This window comes from Dryobates pubescens, chromosome 35 (genome assembly GCF_014839835.1).
Source record: "Dryobates pubescens isolate bDryPub1 chromosome 35, bDryPub1.pri, whole genome shotgun sequence".
In the NCBI taxonomy this organism is placed as follows: Eukaryota; Metazoa; Chordata; class Aves; order Piciformes; family Picidae; genus Dryobates; species Dryobates pubescens.
Window position 1 is genome coordinate 6,494,181 of NC_071646.1, and position 17,471 is coordinate 6,511,651.

Sequence of the window (17,471 nt, forward strand, 5' to 3'; positions counted from 1 at the left end):
TCCCTGCAGTCCAAGCTCCTGTCTCTCCCTGCTGCAGAGACATCACAGATGCAGGATAACATCTTCCAGATGTCCTTAGGGCCAGGCCCACTGCGGAGACCTCCCATTCCTCCCCTGCCCTCAGGGCTCTGCTTCCCTCCCCTGCCCTCAGTCTGTGCTTCTCTCCCCTGCCCTCAGTCTGTGCTTCCCTCCCCTGCCCTCAGGGCTCTGCTTCTCTCCCCTGCCCTCAGGGCTCTGCTTCTCTCCCCTGCCCTCAGGGCTGTGCTTCCCTCCCCTGCCCTCAGGGCTGTGCTTCCCTCCCCTGCCCTCAGGGCTCTGCTTCCCACCCCTGCCCTCAGTCTGTGCTTCTCTCCCCTGCCCTCAGGGCTCTGCTTCCCTCCCCTGCCCTCAGGGCTCTGCTTCCCTCCCCTGCCCTCAGGGCTCTTCTTCCCTCCCCTGCCCTCAGGGCTCTGCTTCCCTCCCCTGCCCTCAGGGCTCTGCTTCTCTCCCCTGCCCTCAGGGCTCTTCTTCCCTCCCCTGCCCTCAGGGCTCTTCTTCCCTCCCCTGCCCTCAGGGCTCTGCTTCCCTCCCCTGCCCTCAGGGCTCTTCTTCCCTCCCCTGCCCTCAGTCTGTGCTTCCCTCCCCTGCCCTCAGTCTGTGCTTCCCTCCCCTGCCCTCAGGGCTCTGCTTCCCTCCCCTGCCCTCAGTCTCTGCTTCTCTCCCCTGCCCTCAGGGCTCTGCTTCTGCTTCTCACAGAGGGTTTTCCTCAAGGTATTTAACCAGGGGCTGTGAGGCTGTGAGGGGAGGCAAAATCACAGGATGGGAGGGGTTGGAAGGGACCTCTGGAGGACATTGAGGCCAATGCCTCTGCCAAGCCAGGGTCACCTACAGAAAGTGCCACAGGGACTCCTCCAGGAGGGGTCTGAATGACTGCACAGATGGAGACTCCACCACCTCCCTGGGCAGCCTGCTCCAGGCCTCCAGCAGCCTTCAACTCAGGAAGTTCCTCCTCATGTCTTGATGGAACTCCTGATAGAATCACAGAACACAGAATGGTTTGGGCTGGCCAAGCCCTCTGAGAGCATCCAGGCCAACCCCAACCCCCCCATGGCCACCAAGCCCTGGCCCCAGCTGCCATGGCCACAGCTTGCTGCAACCCCTCCAGCCATGGGGACTCCACCACCTCCCTGGGCAGCCTCTGCCAGGCCCTGACCACTCCTCCAGCAAAGACATTTTGCCTCCTCTCCAACCTCAGCCTCCCCTGGCACAATTCCAGGCCAGTTCCTCTCCTTCTGTCCCCTGAGCCTGGGGAGCAGAGCCCAACCCCCCCCTGGCTGCAGCCTCCTCTCAGGAGCTGCAGAGAGCAATGAGGTCTCCCTCAGCCTCCTCTGCTCCAGGCTCAACCCCCCCAGCTCCCTCAGCTGCTCCTCCCCAGCCCTCTTCCCCAGACCCTTCCCCAGAGCTTTGCTGCCCTTCTCTGGACACACTCAGCTCCTCAATGTCCTTGCTGGAGTGAGGAGCCCAAAACTGAACCCAGGTCAAGTTTGTGCCTGTTACCCATTGTCCTGCCACTGGGCACCCCTAAAAAGAGACTTTTCCCCCTGGAAGGTGGGGAGGAGGAGCAGGGATGGCCCTGGAGAGGGCGATGCCTGCGTTCGGCTGGGGGCTGCCACCTGCCCTGGCTGTGCAGCTCCAGAGCTGCTGCTGGCAGGCACAAGAGCTCTGCTGCCTGCTGCAATGTGACATCCACTGATATGAGAGAGGGGTTTGTCAGCAGAGCTCTCTGTGCTCTGAGCAGCTGGGAGAGAGCTTGGGAGCCGCCTGGGATGCTCCGGATGGCTCCAGGGTCTCGCTGCACCCTGCTGCAGAGCGCAGCCCTGAGGCTTCCTGGGGTGCAGGGAACCATTGTTGGCATCCTGGGCTGGGTTCTGTGACTGCTTCTGTGGTCCAAGGATCCCATCCCATCCCATCCCATATCATAGAATCCTGGAACCCCAGCATGGTGAGGTTGGAAGGGAGCTCTGGAACTCACCCAGTGCAACCCCTTGCCCCAGCAGGGCTCCCCCAGCAGAGCTCACCCAGCCCAACCCCTGCCCCAGCAGGGCTCCCACAGCAGCTTGCCCAGGGGCACAGTGCCCAGGGGGGGTTGGAAGCTCTCCACCCCAGCAGACTCCACAACCTCTCTGGGCAGCCTGCTCCAGGCTCCAGCAGCCTCACCCCAAACAACTTTCTCCTCCTGCTCAGCTCCAACCTCCTGCCTGCCACTCTCTGCCCCTTGCCCCTTGGCCTGGCCCTGGGCACCACTCAGCAGAGCCTGGCCCCAGCCTCTTGCCCCCCACAGCTCCTTCAGCTCTTGCTGAGCATTGCTCAGCTGCCCTCTGGGGCTGCTCTGCTGCAGGCTCTCAGCCCCAGGGCTCTCAGCTCCTGCCAGAGCTGCTCCAGGCCCCTCAGCATCTTTGGAGCCCTCACCCATCCCATCCTGGTGCCCCTCAGGGCAGAGAACTCCCTGCTCCCCCACCCACAGGGGCTGACCTGCCTGTGCTGTCAGCTGGCATTTCCTAGGTGCTAATCCCAGGACCCAACAATGCCAAGGAGGAAGGGGTGGAGGGTATTTTTTTCCTTGGCCCCCAGGGATTGAAATAGAAGAGGAAAGTCACTTCTGCCATCTCCAGTTACTGCAATGCAATCTAACTGGGCCAGCTTCACTGACAGATTTGACCAGCAGCCAACCTGCTTTGTCTTCCATGCCCCCAAGCTGCAGGGGTCCAAAGGAGAGCACAAGGGGCTCCTTCCTCAGGGCCTCCATCGCTGCCCTCCCCACCAGCTGGAACTGGATACCCTCTCCCGGTGCCTCTCCTCCCTGTGCCATCCCTTGCCACCATCCCAAGTGCTCTCCCACACACACTCAGACACTCTCAGACACCCAGTGCTCCACCAGCCCATTTCCCACCTCTCTTTTTCCACACCACCTTCCTCCCTTCCTCCTGTTCATGGGCACTTCCCCATCACAATTCCCAGCCCAGTCCTCCTCTGAGTTAGAAATAAACCAGCACCCCTTGAGAGGCTGAACCCAGGAGCCCTGCCTGAAGCAGCTGCTCTCTCAGTCCCCAGCACACAGCACTTTCTATCCTCCAGCCCCTGGCACTTCCAGTCCCCAGCCCCTGGCACTTTCAGTCCCCAGCCTCTGGCACTTCCAGTCCCCAGCCTCTGGCACTTTCAGTCCCCAGCCTCTGGCACTTTCAGTCCCCAGCCCCCAGCACTTTCTATCCCCTAGCCTCTGGCACTTCCAGTCCCCAGCCCCTGACACTTTCAGTCCCCCTGCCCCTGGCACTTTCAGTCCCCAGCTCCTGGCAATTTTAGTCTCCAGCCTCTGGCACTTTCAGTCCCCAGCCCCTGGCACTTTTAGTCCCCCTGCCCCTGGCACTTTCAGTCCCCAGCCCCTGGCACTTTCAGTTCCCAACCCCTAGTACTTGCAGCCCACAGTCCATGGCACTTCCAGTCCCCAGCCCACAGCAGTTTCTGTGCCCAGCCCCTGGCACTTTCAGTCTCTCAGCCCCTGGCACTTCTAGTCCCCAGCCCCTGGCACTTCCAGTCCCCAGCCCACAGCACTTTCTATCCCCCAGCCCCTGGCACTTCCAGTCCCCAGCCCACAGCAGTTTCTGTGCCCAGCCCACGCCAAACCACATATAGAAGGTGAAGCCTGCAAGTGCCTTGTCCTCAAGGCCAGAGGGAAGGTCCCTGGCAGGGTGGGGGGAACTCTTTAACCCCTTGCTCAGGTCCCCAGACCAAACCCCCATTTCCCTCAGAGCTTTTGCATCTTTTTCTGCCTTCTTTCTCCCAGGGCCTGGGCAGGAGGAGGACCCTGCTGTAACAACCTCCAAGTGCACCCAGGAAGAGCCTTTCCCAAGTGCTCCCAAGCTGGATCCCTGAGCTGGCAGCTCCAGGGCACTGCTGGGTGACCTGGCTGAGGAATCTGAGCCAGAGCTGCCCAGTAAGAGGAGTATCCACATAAGGCTCCTGCTGATCAGCCCTGTCCCACCACAGCAGATGTGAATCCAACCTGGAACACGAAACCTGCCCGTGACTCCACAGCTAAAGGTCTGCCCAGGCTCCTGCCTGCACTTTCTGGCTCAGCCTGCCATGAAAAACCAAGAAAGGAAAGAAGGAGACCAAATGCTTGCCAGCCTCCCACGCCTGGAGCACACAGCAAATGCCCTGAGTGCAGAGGTTAATCAGTGTTCCAGAGGAGAGGGATTGGATCCCACTGAAGCAAGGCACAAGAAGAGCAGAGGCAGAGGCAGGAAGATTTCAGGCTCCAAGCAAGCTCTGGGAGGACTTTGCCAGGTGCAGAGGGGGAGGGGAATGCAGCCAGGTGAGATGATTGAGCTTTGGCTGGACAAGGAGCCCCAAACCATTCAGCCTGGGGTCAAGCCTGGGGGGAGTCCCACAAGGCAGTGAAGGTTTGTTTTGATTCCACAAGCCCCAGAGGCTGTTCAAGTGTCTGCACAAGAGGAGGTGAAAGGACCAAGAGTCTGGAGATCTAGGAAAGCAAACCCAAAACATCAGGAGGGGAAAGGAACACAGCCTGGGGGATCCCCTGCCCTGCAGCAGCCCTCCAGCAGTGCTCTGGGAACATCATCCCTGGGAGCACCATCCCTGGGAGCACCATCCCCAGGAGCATCATCCCTAGGAGCACCATCCCTGGGAGCACCATCCCTGGGAGCACCATCCCCAGGAGCATCATCCCTAGGAGCACCATCCCTGGGAGCACCATCCATGGGAACACCATCCCTGGGAACACCATCCCTGGGAACACCATCCCTAGGAACACCATCCCCAGGAGCACCATCCCTAGGAACACCATCCCCAGGAGCACCATCCATGGGAACACCATCCCTGGGAGCACCATCCCTGGGAGCACCATCTCTAGGAGCACCATCCCTGGGAGCACCATCCATGGGAACACCATCCCTGGGAACACCATCCCTAGGAACACCATCCCCAGGAGCACCATCCCTAGGAACACCATCCCTGGGAGCACCATCCCTAAGAGAACCATCCCTAGGAACACCATCCCTGGGAACATCATCCCTAAGAGAACCATCACTAGGAACACCATCCATGGGAACACCATCCCCGGGAGCACCATCCCTGGGAACATCATCCCTGGGAGCACCATCCCTGGGAGCACCATCCCTGGGAGCACCATCCCCGGGAGCACCATCTCTGGGAGCACCATCCCTAGAGGCACCATCCCCGGGAGCACCATCCCTGGGAGCACCATCCCTGGGAGCACCATCCCTGGGAACATCATCCCTAGGAACACCATCCCTGGGAGCACCATCCCTGGGAGCACCATCCCTGGGAACAGCATCCCTAAGAACACCATCCCTAAGAACACCATACCTAGGACCACCATCACTAGGAACACCATCCCTGGGAGCACCATCCCTGGGAACATCATCCCTGGGAACACCATCCCTGGGAGCACCATCCCTGGGAGCACCATCCCTGGGAACATCATCCCTGGGAACACCATCCCTGGGAGCACCATCCCTGGGAACACCATCCCTAAGAACACCATACCTAGGACCACCATCACTAGGAACACCATCCCTGGGAACACCATCCCTGGGAGCACCATCCCTGGGAGCACCATCCCTAGGAACACCATTGTTAAAAGCACCATCTCCAGGAACACCATCCCTGGGAGCACCATCCCTGGGAACACCACCCCTGGGAACATCATCCCTGGGAGCACCATCCCTGGGAACACCACCCCTGGGAGCACCATCCCTGGGAGCACCACCCCTGGGAACACCACCTCTGCTCCCCGCCCTGCCTAAGGATGTTGGAGCAGGGTCAGGGAGAGGATCCCTGGGCCAAGCACAGCTTTGGCTTTGTGAGCAGCAGCAGGATTCCAGGAAACCTCCTGCTGCCTCCGGGAGAGCCTGCACCACCTCCTTGCCTCACTCCTGTGCTCTCTACACCACCTCAGTCCCTCCTGAGCCAGCTCAGGGCGGGCTTGGCGCTCTCCGCCTCATCCCCTAGGGCAGCCCAGCTGCGAGGGACGCCGCCGCCTTCCCCGGCGGGGCAGCCCCAGCAGGGGATGCGACTTACATCCACCGACTGCTCCCTCTGGATGCGCCTCCTGCCCTCCTTCTCGTGGTGGTTGAGGGTGGGCTCGCAGTTCTGGGGGCCGGCAGAGGAGTTTTCCCTCGGGCTTTTCTGCCCGGGCTCCGGGGGGATGCCTCCGTCCGCAGCATCCACCACGTCCAGCTCCTTTTCCAGCTCCTCCATCTCCTCCGGAGACAGAGTGGACAGCAAGCTGTCAATGTCCGGGTCTTCGCTGACTTGTCGCCGGTATTTGGCCACTTTGGACATCTTGGCTCGCTGGCGAGACACGGTGGCGGTTGTGTGGTACCCGAGGAAGGAGAAAAAGCAAGCCCCGAGCAGCGGACCCCAACCCCGCGTCGGCAGGCGAAGCTCCCGAGGCTGCTTCGCGGCGGCAGGTGCCGAAGTGCTCAATCTCAGCGGCTCCGGACGGCCGCAGCCCAGGGGTGTAAGCAGTTATAAAAGAGAGGACACCCCTCGGGCCCGGCCTGGGCCAATAAGAGCATCCGGGCAGGATTCGGGTTCGGGGAAGCCAATGGAGCCCGGGGCGGGGGGGCGGGGATTGGTGCTAGCAGAGGAGCCTGAAACCCGAGGACATTCCAGGGAACCATTGCAGAGCTGCATGACCAAATTTAGTCCGGAGCATTTAGCCTTTTAAAGGCAATGGGCCAAGCTAGTGAGAAAACAGGCAAAAATGCACCAGCTGGCAGGCTGGGAGCTGGGGGGGTCGAGGGGGGGGACAGGGGCAGGGGCAGGGGCAGGCAGATCCCTTCGTGTGCCCAGCGCAGCCAGCAGCTCCTTGTCGCAGCTGGCACTTGGGCTCGGCAGGGAGCACAGGCTGAGGGCAGCCCCTCAGGCGTGGGCTTAGGGCTGGCTTACACTGAAGCACAGGGTGGGAGAGGTTGGAAGGGACCTCTGCAGAGCAGCCAGCCCAAGCCCCCTGCCCAGGCAGGGTCACCTAGGGAAGGTCACCCAGGAGTACATCCAGGTGGGATTGGAATGATCCTAGAGATGGAGGCTCCACAGCCCCCATGGGCAGCCTGCTCCAGGGCTCCCCTGGCCTTTAACCTCAAGAACTTCCTCCTCGTGTTCAGAGGAACTTCTGATGTTCCATCTGTGCCCTTTGCCCCTGGTCCTGTCCCTGGGCACCACTGACCCAAGCCTGGGCCCATCCTCCTGACCCCACCCTTGGAGTATTGATCAGCATCGATCAGCTCCCCTCTGGGGCTGCTCTTCTCCAGACTGATCAGCCCCAACCCTCTCAGCCTCTCCTCCCAGAGCTGTTCCAGGCCCCTCAGCATCTCTGTAGCCCTTTGCTGGGCCCTCTCCAGCACTTCCCTGAGGTCCTCCTCATGTTCAGAGGAACTTCTGATGTTCCATCTGTGCCCTTTGCCCCTGGTCCTGTCCCTGGGCACCACTGACCCAAGCCTGGGCCCATCCTCCTGACCCCACCCTTGGAGTATTGATCAGCATCGATCAGCTCCCCTCTGGGGCTGCTCTTCTCCAGACTGATCAGCCCCAACCCTCTCAGCCTCTCCTCCCAGAGCTGTTCCAGGCCCCTCAGCATCTCTGCAGCCCTTTGCTGGGCCCTCTCCAGCATTTCCCTGAGGTCCTTGAACTGGGGAGCCCAGACCTGGACCCAGTGCTCCAGATGTGGCCTCACCAGGGCACAGCAGAGGGGGAAGAGAACCTCTCTTGACCTCCTGGGTCGATGATGCACCCAGGCCTCAGTCCCTCATCATCACAGAGCTGTTCCAGCCCCCTCAGCAGCTCTTTTGCCCTTTGCTGTGCCCTCTCCAGCACTTCCCTGTCCCTCTTCAAGTGGGGAGCCCAGAGCTGGGTCCAGCACTCCAGATATGATCCCAGCAAGGCAGAGTAGAGGGGGAAGAGAATCTGCCTTGACCTGCTGGCCACACTCTTCCTGAGGCACCCCAGGCCTTCTTGGCCACGAGGGCACATTGCTGGCTCATGGTCAGCCTGTGGTCCAGCAGCACTCCCAGCTCCTGTTCATTGCTCTGTCCAGTTTGGGACCCCTGGGGGGTCAGGCACCAGAATGAGAGATGCTGCCCAGATAAGCAGACAGGGGGACAGAGATGATCACTTGAACTGCTGGAGAGGGGACAGCAAAGGGCTGCAAAGCTGCTACCAGGGCTCCCAGGTCCCTCTCCCCAGAGCTGCTGTTCCTGGATGGCCACTTCAGTGAGAGCAGCCCCAGCAATGTGCCCAGAGGACACTCCCAGCTCTTCCCACAGCAGCTCAGCCAGGCAGGGATCTCCAGGCAGCTTCCTCTGCTGCAGTTCCTCCTTGCTGGGAAGAATCTGCCCTCTTCTTGGAGTGTTGGAGATGCTGCAGCTCCTTCCCCCCAGGCTTTCCCTCCCCTGCTCCCAGGTCTGCTCCTTGCTGCCCAAAGCCTTTGCTCTGCTGGCTCTGAGCTGGGGCCTATGGAGCTTAGGGCAGGTCCAGGGCTCCCCAGGGCCTGGGCTGGCAAGGAGAAGGCTTTGTGGAGAGCTTGGTTAGGGGGGAAGGCTGCAGGCTGTGATTTGAGGAGTGCTCAGCCTGTGGGCATGGAAGGGCTGCAGAGCCCTAGGGGTCAATTGCCTCTTCCTGCAGCGAGCTGCCAGAAGCCTCCAAGCTGGGACATCCCCAAGCACCTCTGCAAGGCACCACTGGCAGTGGGTGGAGGGGCCAGGGTGAGGCAGCAGAGTCCAGCTCTGAGCTTCCCGACTGAAGGACAGGGAAGTGCTGGAGAGGGCCCAGCAAAGGGCTGCAGAGATGCTGAGGGGATTGGAACAGCTCTGGGAGGAGAGGCTGAGAGGGCTGGGGAGAGGAGCAGCCCCAGGGGGGAGCTGATCACTGCTGATCAATACTCCAAGGGTGGGGTCAGGAGGATGGGCCCAGGCTTGGGTCAGTGGTGCCCAGGGACAGGACCAGGGGCAAAGGGCACAGATGGAACATCAGAAGTTCCTCTGAACACGAGGAGGAAGTTCTTGAGGTTAAAGGCCAGGGGAGCCCTGGAGCAGGCTGCCCATGGGGGCTGTGGAGCCTCCATCTCTAGGATCATTCCAATCCCACCTGGATGTGCTCCTGGGTGACCTTCCCTAGGTGACCCTGCCTGGGGGCAGGAGCTGAGCTGTTAGAGGCCAGGAGAGCTCTGCAGAAGGACCTGGACAGGCTGCACAGATGGGCAGAGGCCAACAGGATGGCATTCAACAAGGCCAAGTGCCAGGTTCTACACCTTGGCCACAGCAACCCCAGGCAGTGCCACAGGCTGGGGGCAGAGTGGCTGAGAGCAGCCAGGCAAAGAGGGACCTGGGGGGAGTGGGGGACAGCAGCTGAACAGGAGGCAGCAGTGTGCCCAGGGGGCCAAGAAGGCCAAGGGCAGCCTGGCCTGCAGCAGGCAGAGTGTGGCCAGCAGCAGCAGGGAGCTCATCCTGCCCTGTGCTCAGCACTGCTGAGGCCACAGCTGGAGTCCTGTGGCCAGCTCTGGGCTCCTCAGGTCAGGAAAGAGGTTGAGCTGCTGGAAGGTGTCCAGAGAAGGGCAACAAAGCTGGGGAGGGGTCTGGGGCACAGCCCTGGGAGGAGAGGCTGAGGGAGCTGGGGTTGCTTAGCCTGCAGGAGAGGAGGCTCAGGGGAGACCTTCTTGCTCTCTGCAGCTCCCTGCAGGGAGGTTGGAGCCAGGTGGGGGTTGGGCTCTTCTCCCAGGCACCCAGCAGCAGAACAAGAGGACACAGTCTCAAGCTGTGCCAGGGGAGGTTTAGGCTGGAGGGGAGGAGAAAGTTCTTCCCAGCCAGAGAGATTGGCCCTGGGGATGTGCTGCCCAGGGAGGTGGTGGAGTCCCTGTCCCTAGAGGTGTTCAAGCGGAGCTTGGATGAGGCCCTTGGTGCCATGGTTGAGTTGATCAGAAGGTGCTGGGGGAGAGGTTGGACTTGGTGAGCTCTGAGGTCTTTTCCAACCTGGTTAATTCCATTCCATTCCATTCCATTCCATTCCATTCCTTCTCCCCTTGCTCCTCACTGTGCCCCTGAGACATCCTCCTTCTGCACAGACCAAATCCCTGAGTCTCTTCTGCTCCTGGTGCAGGCAGTGCCTTAAGCCAGGGCTTTGGCTGGAGGCAGCTACTTTCCATCATCCTTATCTGCAGAGAGGCTCCCTGGCACCTGCAGGCCCTGCTGGACAGCCAGGCTCTCCTCAAGGAGCCTGGAGGCAGCTTTGCCCTATCTTGTACCCATTCATTATGCTGCCAGCTTCATCCTTTCCTCTTCATCCTTTATCCTCCTCTCAGTATTTACTGCCTGCTCTCAGGCCTCTCTCTTTGCTCACCCAAACCAGAAGCCCCTTGGTCTCCTTCTGCAAGAGAAGCTCTCCTAAGCTTCACAGATTGCATAGGGGTGGAAGGGACTCTCCAAGGTCATCTTGTCCAACCCCCCTGCAGTCAGCAGGGACCCCTCCCACTAGAGCAGGCTGCCCAGGGCCACAGCAAGTTTGACCTTGAAGGTCTGCAGGGAGGAGACCTCAACCATCCTCTGACCTGGAATCTCTCCAGGGTTGAGACCCCAACCATCCTTTGACCTTGAAGGTCTGCAGGGTTGAGACCCCAACCATCCTTTGACCTGGAATCTCTGCAGGGAGGAGACCTCAACCATCCTTTGACATTGAAGCTCTCCAGGGTTGAGACCCCAACCATCCTTTGACCTTGAAGGTCTGCAGGGATGAGACCTCAAGCATCCTTAGACCTTGAAGGTCTGCAGGGTTGAGACCCCAACCATCCTTTGACCTTGAAGGTCTGCAGGGATGAGACCTCAAGCATCCTTAGACCTTGAGGGTCTGCAGGGAGCAGACCTCAACCATCCTCTGACCTGGAATCTCTGCAGGGAGGAGACTTCAACCATCCTTTGACCTTGAAGCTCTCCAGGGTTGAGACCCCAACCATCCTTTGACCTTGAAGGTCTGCAGGGAGGAGACCTCAACCATCCTTAGACCTTGAAGCTCTCCAGGGTTGAGACCCAAACCATCCTTTTACCTTGAAGGTCTGCAGGGATGAGACCTCCACCTCCCTGGGCAGCCTGTTCCAGGCTCTCCCCAGCCTCACTGTGCAGAACTTCCTCCTGATGCCCAACCTAAACCTGCCCTGACCCAGTCTCAAACCACTGGCCCTCACCCTGGCCCTCCCAGCCCTTCTCCAAACTCCCTCCCCAGCTCTCCTGGAGCCCTTTCAGCTACTGCAAGGCTGCTCTGAGGTCTCCCTGGAACCACCTCTCCTCCAGCTCCCTCAGCCTGTCCTCACAGGAGGGCTGCTCCAGCCTCCTGATCCTCCTTGGGGCCCTCCTCTGGACCAGCAGGTCCATGGAATCCCTGTGTTGAGAGCCCCAGAGCTGGGCACAGCCCTGCAGGTGAGGTCTGCCCAGAGCAGAGGGGCAGGATCCTCTCTCTCCACCCCTGGCAGCTGTGCTGCCATTGGCCTTCTGGGCTGCCAGTGCCCATTGCTGCCTCCTGTCCAGCCCCCAGCCCCCCTCAAACCTTTCCCTGCCAGGCACAGGCTGCTCCAGGTGCCTGCTGCTGCCTTGTGGGAGCAGGCAGCCATTCCTCATCCTGACAGGCAGGGAAGGTTCTGCTTGCATTCCAGGATTCCCTTTATCTCCTGGCTCCTGCTCAGCTCCTTCCTGGGATTCAGCAGCACCACTGAGACTTTTTTTCCAACCCCCAGACTGCTGAGGTTCCCAAGGGCAAAACCTTTGATGCTGCCAGAGTGAATCTCATTGATGCCCAGAATGGGCTTGGGTTGGGAGGGAGCTCAAAGCTCAGCCAGCTCCAGCCCCCTGCCATGCCCAGGGACACCTCCCCCCAGCACAGCTTGCTCAGGGCCTCATCCAGCCTGGTCCTGAGCACCTCCAGGCAGGACACAGCCACAGCCTCCCTGGGCAGCCTGTGCCAGAGTCTCCCCAGCCTCACTCTCCACAATCTCTTCCTCCTCTCCACTCTCAGTCTCCCCTCTCCCAGCTCAAAGCCATTGTTCCTCCTCCTGTCCCTCCCAGCCCTTGGCCCAAGTCATAGAATCATAGAAGCAATGAGGTTGGAAAAGACCTCAGAGCTCAGCAAGTCCAAACTGTCACCCAGCACCTCCTGACAACCCAACCCTGGCTCCAAGGGCCACATCCAAGCCCCTCCTGAACACCTCCAGGGATGGGGACTCCACCACCTCCCTGGGCAGCACATCCCCAGGGCCAATCTCTCTTGCTGGGAAGAACTTTCTCCTCCCCTCCAGCCTAACCCTCCCCTGGCACAGCTTGAGACTGTGTCCTCTTGTTCTGGTGCTGCTTGCCTGGGAGCAGAGCCCAACCCCCCCTGGCTGCAGCCTCCTCTCAGGGAGCTGCAGAGAGCAATGAGGTCTCCCTCAGCCTCCTCTGCTCCAGGCTCAAACCCCACAGCTCCCTCAGCTGCTCCTCCCCAGACCCTTCCCCAGCTCTGTTGCCCTTCCCTGGCCCTGCTGCAGCCTCTCAAGGTCCTTCCTGGGGTGAGGAGCCCAGAGCTGAACCCAGCACTCAAGCTGTGGCCTCCCCAGTGCCCAGCCCAGGGGCACCATCCCTGCCCTGCCCCTGCTGCCCACCCCACTGCTGCTCCAGGCCAGGCTGCTGCTGCCCTCCTTGCCCCCCTGGGCACCCCCTGGCTCATCAGCTCTGACTGCACCTTGCTCCACAGAGCTCTTGGTGCTGTAGGAAAGAGAACTGAGGGTTTTCAGCCCAGGAGAAGAGGAGCTCTGGATATGCCTGCAGCAGCAGCAGCAGCTGGGACTGGGATGTGTGTGGGGACCCTGGGAGGACAAGGTCCCAGGGGGACCCTCGGACCTTGCTTTTCAGCTGGCTCCAGCCTCCGTGGGCTGGGCAGCAGCCCTTTGAAGCTGTGCCAGCCGGCAGAGCCTGGTGTGGTGTGGTTTGGTGCAGAGGAGCTCCCGGCAGCTCCGCCGAGGCTCCTCCAGTCGCTGCATTCATCAGGCTCCCATCTCCATAGCAACTGAGCACCTCGCAGGCACTAATGAATGGCTCTGCACAAGCCTTTGAATCCAGGAGACATCATCAGCCACATCCCAGGGACCAGGAGCTGTGACAGTGTCAGAGGAAGCAGCTTGGCCAGGCCCTGACAGAGCTAAGGCAGCTTTCTGTGCCACCACCTCCTGTGCCACCACCCAGGAGCCCTCCTCTTGGTTTGGCTTTTCCTACTATTATAGAACCACAGAGCTGCCAGGGCTGGAAGGGAGCTCCAGGCTCAGCCAGCCCCAACCCCCCTGCCATGGGCAGGGACACCTCACACCACAGCAGGTTGCTCACAGCCACCTCCAGCCTGGCTGCAAACACCTCCAGGCAGGAGGCTTCCACCACCTCCCTGGGCAGCCTGTGCCAGGCTCTCACCACCCTCCTGGCCAACAACTTCTTCCTCACAGCCAATCTCCAGCTCCCCACTTCTAGTTCTGCTCCATCCCCCCCAGTCCTGTCCCTCCCTGACCCCCTCCAAAGTCCCTCCCCAGCTTTCCTGCAGCCCCCTGCAGCTCCTGGGAGGCCACAAGGAGGTCTCCTGGGAGCCTTCTCCTCTCCAGCCTGCACAACCCCAACTCTCTCAGGCTGTCTGCAGGGCAGAGCAGCTCCAGCCCTCTGCTCCTCCTCCTGGCCCTGCTCTGGACACCTTCCAGCCCCTCCAGAGCCTTCCTGGCACAGAGGCTCCAGAGCTGGCCCCAGAGCTGCAGCTGTGGGCTCAGCAGAGTGGAGCAGAGGGGCAGAATCCCCTCCCTGCCCTGCTGGCCACACTTCTGCTGCTGCAGCCCAGGCTCTGCTTGGCTCTCTGGGCTGCCAGTGCTCCCTGCTGGCTCCTGCTGAGCTTCTCCTCCCCCAGCACCCCCAAGGCCTTTTCTGCAGGGCTGCTCTCCAGCCAGTCCCTCCCAGCCTGTAGCTGTGCCTTGGGGGTGCTGCTAGGTGAAAGGCTGGGCAGGAGTTGGTATTTCCATGTGGTGTTTCTGTGTTCTGTCCTCACAGCAGAGCAGCTCCAGCCCTCTGCTCCTCCTCGTGGCCCTCATCCTCGGGGTTGGGACTGGATCACAGTCTCACAGTCTCACAGTATAACTAAGGTTGGAAGAGACCCCAAGGATCATCAAGTCCAACCTGTCACAACAGACCTCACAACCAGACCATGGCACCAAGTGCCACGTCCAATCTCCCCTTGAACACCTCCAGGGGTGGGGACTCCACCACCTCCCTGGGCAGCACATCCCAATGATGAACGACTCTCTCAGTGAAAAACTTTTTCCTCACCTCCAGCCTAAACCTCCCCTGGCACAGCTTGAGACTGTGTCCTCTTGTTCTGCTGCTGGGTGCCTGGGAGAAGAGACCAACCCCCACCTGGCTACAGCCACCTTTCAGGTAGTTGCAGAGGGCAATGAGGTCTCCCCTGAGCCTCCTCTCCTGCAGGCTAAGCAACCCCAGCTCCCTCAGCCTCTCCTCACAGGGCTGTGCTCAAGGCCTCTCCCCAGCTTTGTTGCCCTTCTCTGGACACCTTCAAGTCTCTCAATGTCCTTCTTAAACTGAGGGGCCCAGAACTGGACACAGGACTCAAGGTGTGGCCTAACCAATGCAGAGCCCAGGGGCACAATGACCTCCCTGCTCCTGCTGGCCACACCATTCCTAATACAGGCCAGGATGCCATTGGCCTTCTTGGCCCCCTGGGCACACTGCTGGCTCCTGTTCAGGCAGCTGTCAATCAGCACCCCCAGGTCCCTCTCTGTTTGGCAGCTCTCAGCCACTCTGCCCCTAGCCTGTAGCTCTGCCTGGGGTTGCTGTGGCCAAAGTGCAGCCCCTGGCACTTGGATTGTTAAATGCCATCCCACTGGACTCTGCCCATCTGTCCAGTCGGTCAAGATCCCTCTGCAGAGCCTTTCCATCCTCTAACTGACCAACCTCTGTTCCCAACTTGGTGTCATCTGCAAACTTGCTGATGACTCAACCCCCTCCTCCAGATCATCAATGAAGATGTTAAAGAGGCTGGGGCCCAGCACTGCTCCCTGGGGCACCCCACTGGTGCCTGGCTGCCAGCTGGCTGTGGCACCATTCCCCACCACTCTCTGGGCTCTGCCCTCCAGCCAGTTCCTAACCCAATGATGATCCTTGAGGTCCCTCCCAAGCCTGATGGTTCTATGATTCTAGGTGAGAGCAAGGCAAGAGTGGAGAAGACAGCAGGGAAAGGAACCAGCTCCTGGCCACAAGGGAATTCAGCACACCCCAGCAAGCCTCTGAGCAGCTTCCAGCAGGCTGCCCAGGGGTGCCACCTGTGCCCCCCAGCTGATCTGCTGCAGGTGCCTTGGGTGGCTCTGGCCACCGCAGCTCCAGCCCCACTTGGGCTCCGTAGGGAGCTCCACAACCTCCCCCAGCCTGTGACAGGGATGGGCAGGACGATTGCTCAGCCTCTCACTGGGGGAAAGGACAAAGTCTGCTGCAAGGAATTGCCACCCTAAGGTGGCTTGGAGCAGCGTGGGACCAGGCAGAGGGAGGAGAGGGGAGAGGGCTGCTCCCGGGCCGGACCAGGCTGCAGGCACTGGGATGCAGCTGAGGGTTTTCCACTCTTCCCAGCGCCTCGGCTCGGCCAAAGCAGGAGCCGCAATACCACCTGCCGGTGAGCTCCACCACTGCACCAGCCCTGCCCCGTCCTGCCTTGACATCGACCGCAGCATCGCAGAGGGGCTTGGGTTGGAAGGGACCTCCAAGCTCAGCCAGCCCCAGCCCCCTGCCAAAGGCAGGGACACCTCCCCCCAGCCCAGCTTGCTCAAGGCCCCATCCAGCCTGGCCCTCAGCACCTCCAGGGAGGAGGTGTCCACAACGCTGGGCAACCTGTTCCAGTGTTTCACCACCCTCCTAGCAAAGAACCTCTTCCTAATCTCCAACCTTAAGCTCCCCTGCTCTGCTTTCAAACCGTTGCCCCCATCCTGGCACTCCCAGCCCTGGTCTAATGTCCCTCCCCAGCTCTCCTGGAGCCCCTTTCAGGTACTGGAAGGCCATCAGGAGGTCTCCACGGAGCCTTCTGTTCTCCAGGCTGATACAGACCCAACACCTGGGGGTGTTTAGCCTGGAGGAGACTCTGGGGAGACCTAATAGCAACCTTCCAGCACCTGAAGGGGGCTACAGGAAGGGTGGGGAGAGACTGTTTGCAGAGGCCTGCAGGGACAGGAGCAGGGGCAATGGCTTCAACCTAGAGAAGGGCAGATTTAGATTGGGTGTCAGCCAGGAGCTCTTCACCATGAGGGTGGTGGAACAGGTTGCTCAGGGAGGTGCTTGAAGCCCCATCCCTGGAGGTATTGAAGATAAGACTGAAGGAGGCCCTGATCTAGCTGGGGATGTCCCTGCTGGCTGCAGGGAGCTCAGTCTGAGCTTTGGAGGTCCCTCCCAGCCTGGACTGCTCCATGAGTCTATGACTAAGGACAGATGTGCCATGGTTTCATCACAGCATGGCAGTCACACTCCCAAGGAGGCTTTTAAAGTCTCTGACAGCAGTAAAATACAGCAGGAGAAGCACCTCAGCTCCAAGGACTGCTCTGGGCCATGGGTTTTAGAGCAGCTAAGTGCTTTGGTGCACCACCCACAGAGAATCCTGGAATGGTTTTGGGTTGGAAAGGACCTTCAAGATCACCCAGTTCCAACCCCCCTGCCATGGGCAGGGACACCTCCCACCACAGCAGGCTGCTCCAGGCCCCATCCAACCTGGCCTTGAACACCTGCAGGGAGGAAACTGCTTCTGCTGCATCAAATCCCAGCCTCTTCTCCCAGGCACCCAGCACCAGAACAAGAGGACACAGTCTCTAGCTGTGCCAGGGGAGGGTTAGGCTGGAGGGGAGGAGAAAGTTCTTCCCAGAGAGAGCTGTTAGCCCTTGGGATGTGCTGCCCAGGGAGGTGGTGGAGTCCCCATGCCTGGAGGTGTTCAAGAGGGGCCTGGATGTGGCACTTGGAGCCATGGTTTAGTAGTCAGGAGGTCTTGGGGGACAGCTTGGACTTGATGATCTCTGAGGTCTCTTCCAACCTTATTGACTCCATGATTCTATGATCCTATGATCCTTGTCCATCCAGGGGCTAAGGCTGGCCCAGGAGAAGCTGATTTTCATCCTGCTTTGGGTCATGAAGACCTCAGGCTGAGTCTTGGCTGCAGGAGCAGGCTGGGCACATGTGTCTGGTTGTGTCCAAGGAGACACTTTGTGTGCCCAGTGTTTGAGCACTGGGTAGAAAGCTCTGCCATGGTTCATGAGCTTACAGGGTGGTCCTAGGTCTGTAGGGACAAAGTTGGTCCTGTGGACACTGGGAAGTGCTAGGATCACTTTTGGGAGCCCTGGCCAGAGGAGCATCCTGAGCACC

The 17,471-nt window shown here is 60.4% G+C and overlaps 1 protein-coding gene across 1 annotated transcript in view; it reads right to left on the reverse strand.

The window, feature by feature from the left end:
* LMOD1 (leiomodin 1) overlaps positions 1–6,502 on the reverse strand; it is a 36,332-nt gene extending 29,830 nt beyond the window's left edge. The window contains exon 1 of the mRNA XM_054176539.1: positions 6,100–6,502. Coding sequence (XP_054032514.1) covers positions 6,100–6,363 — 264 coding nt within the window. The 5' untranslated portion in view covers positions 6,364–6,502. The remainder of the gene's footprint in view (positions 1–6,099) is intronic.
* Between the last annotated feature and the right edge of the window lie 10,969 nt (positions 6,503–17,471).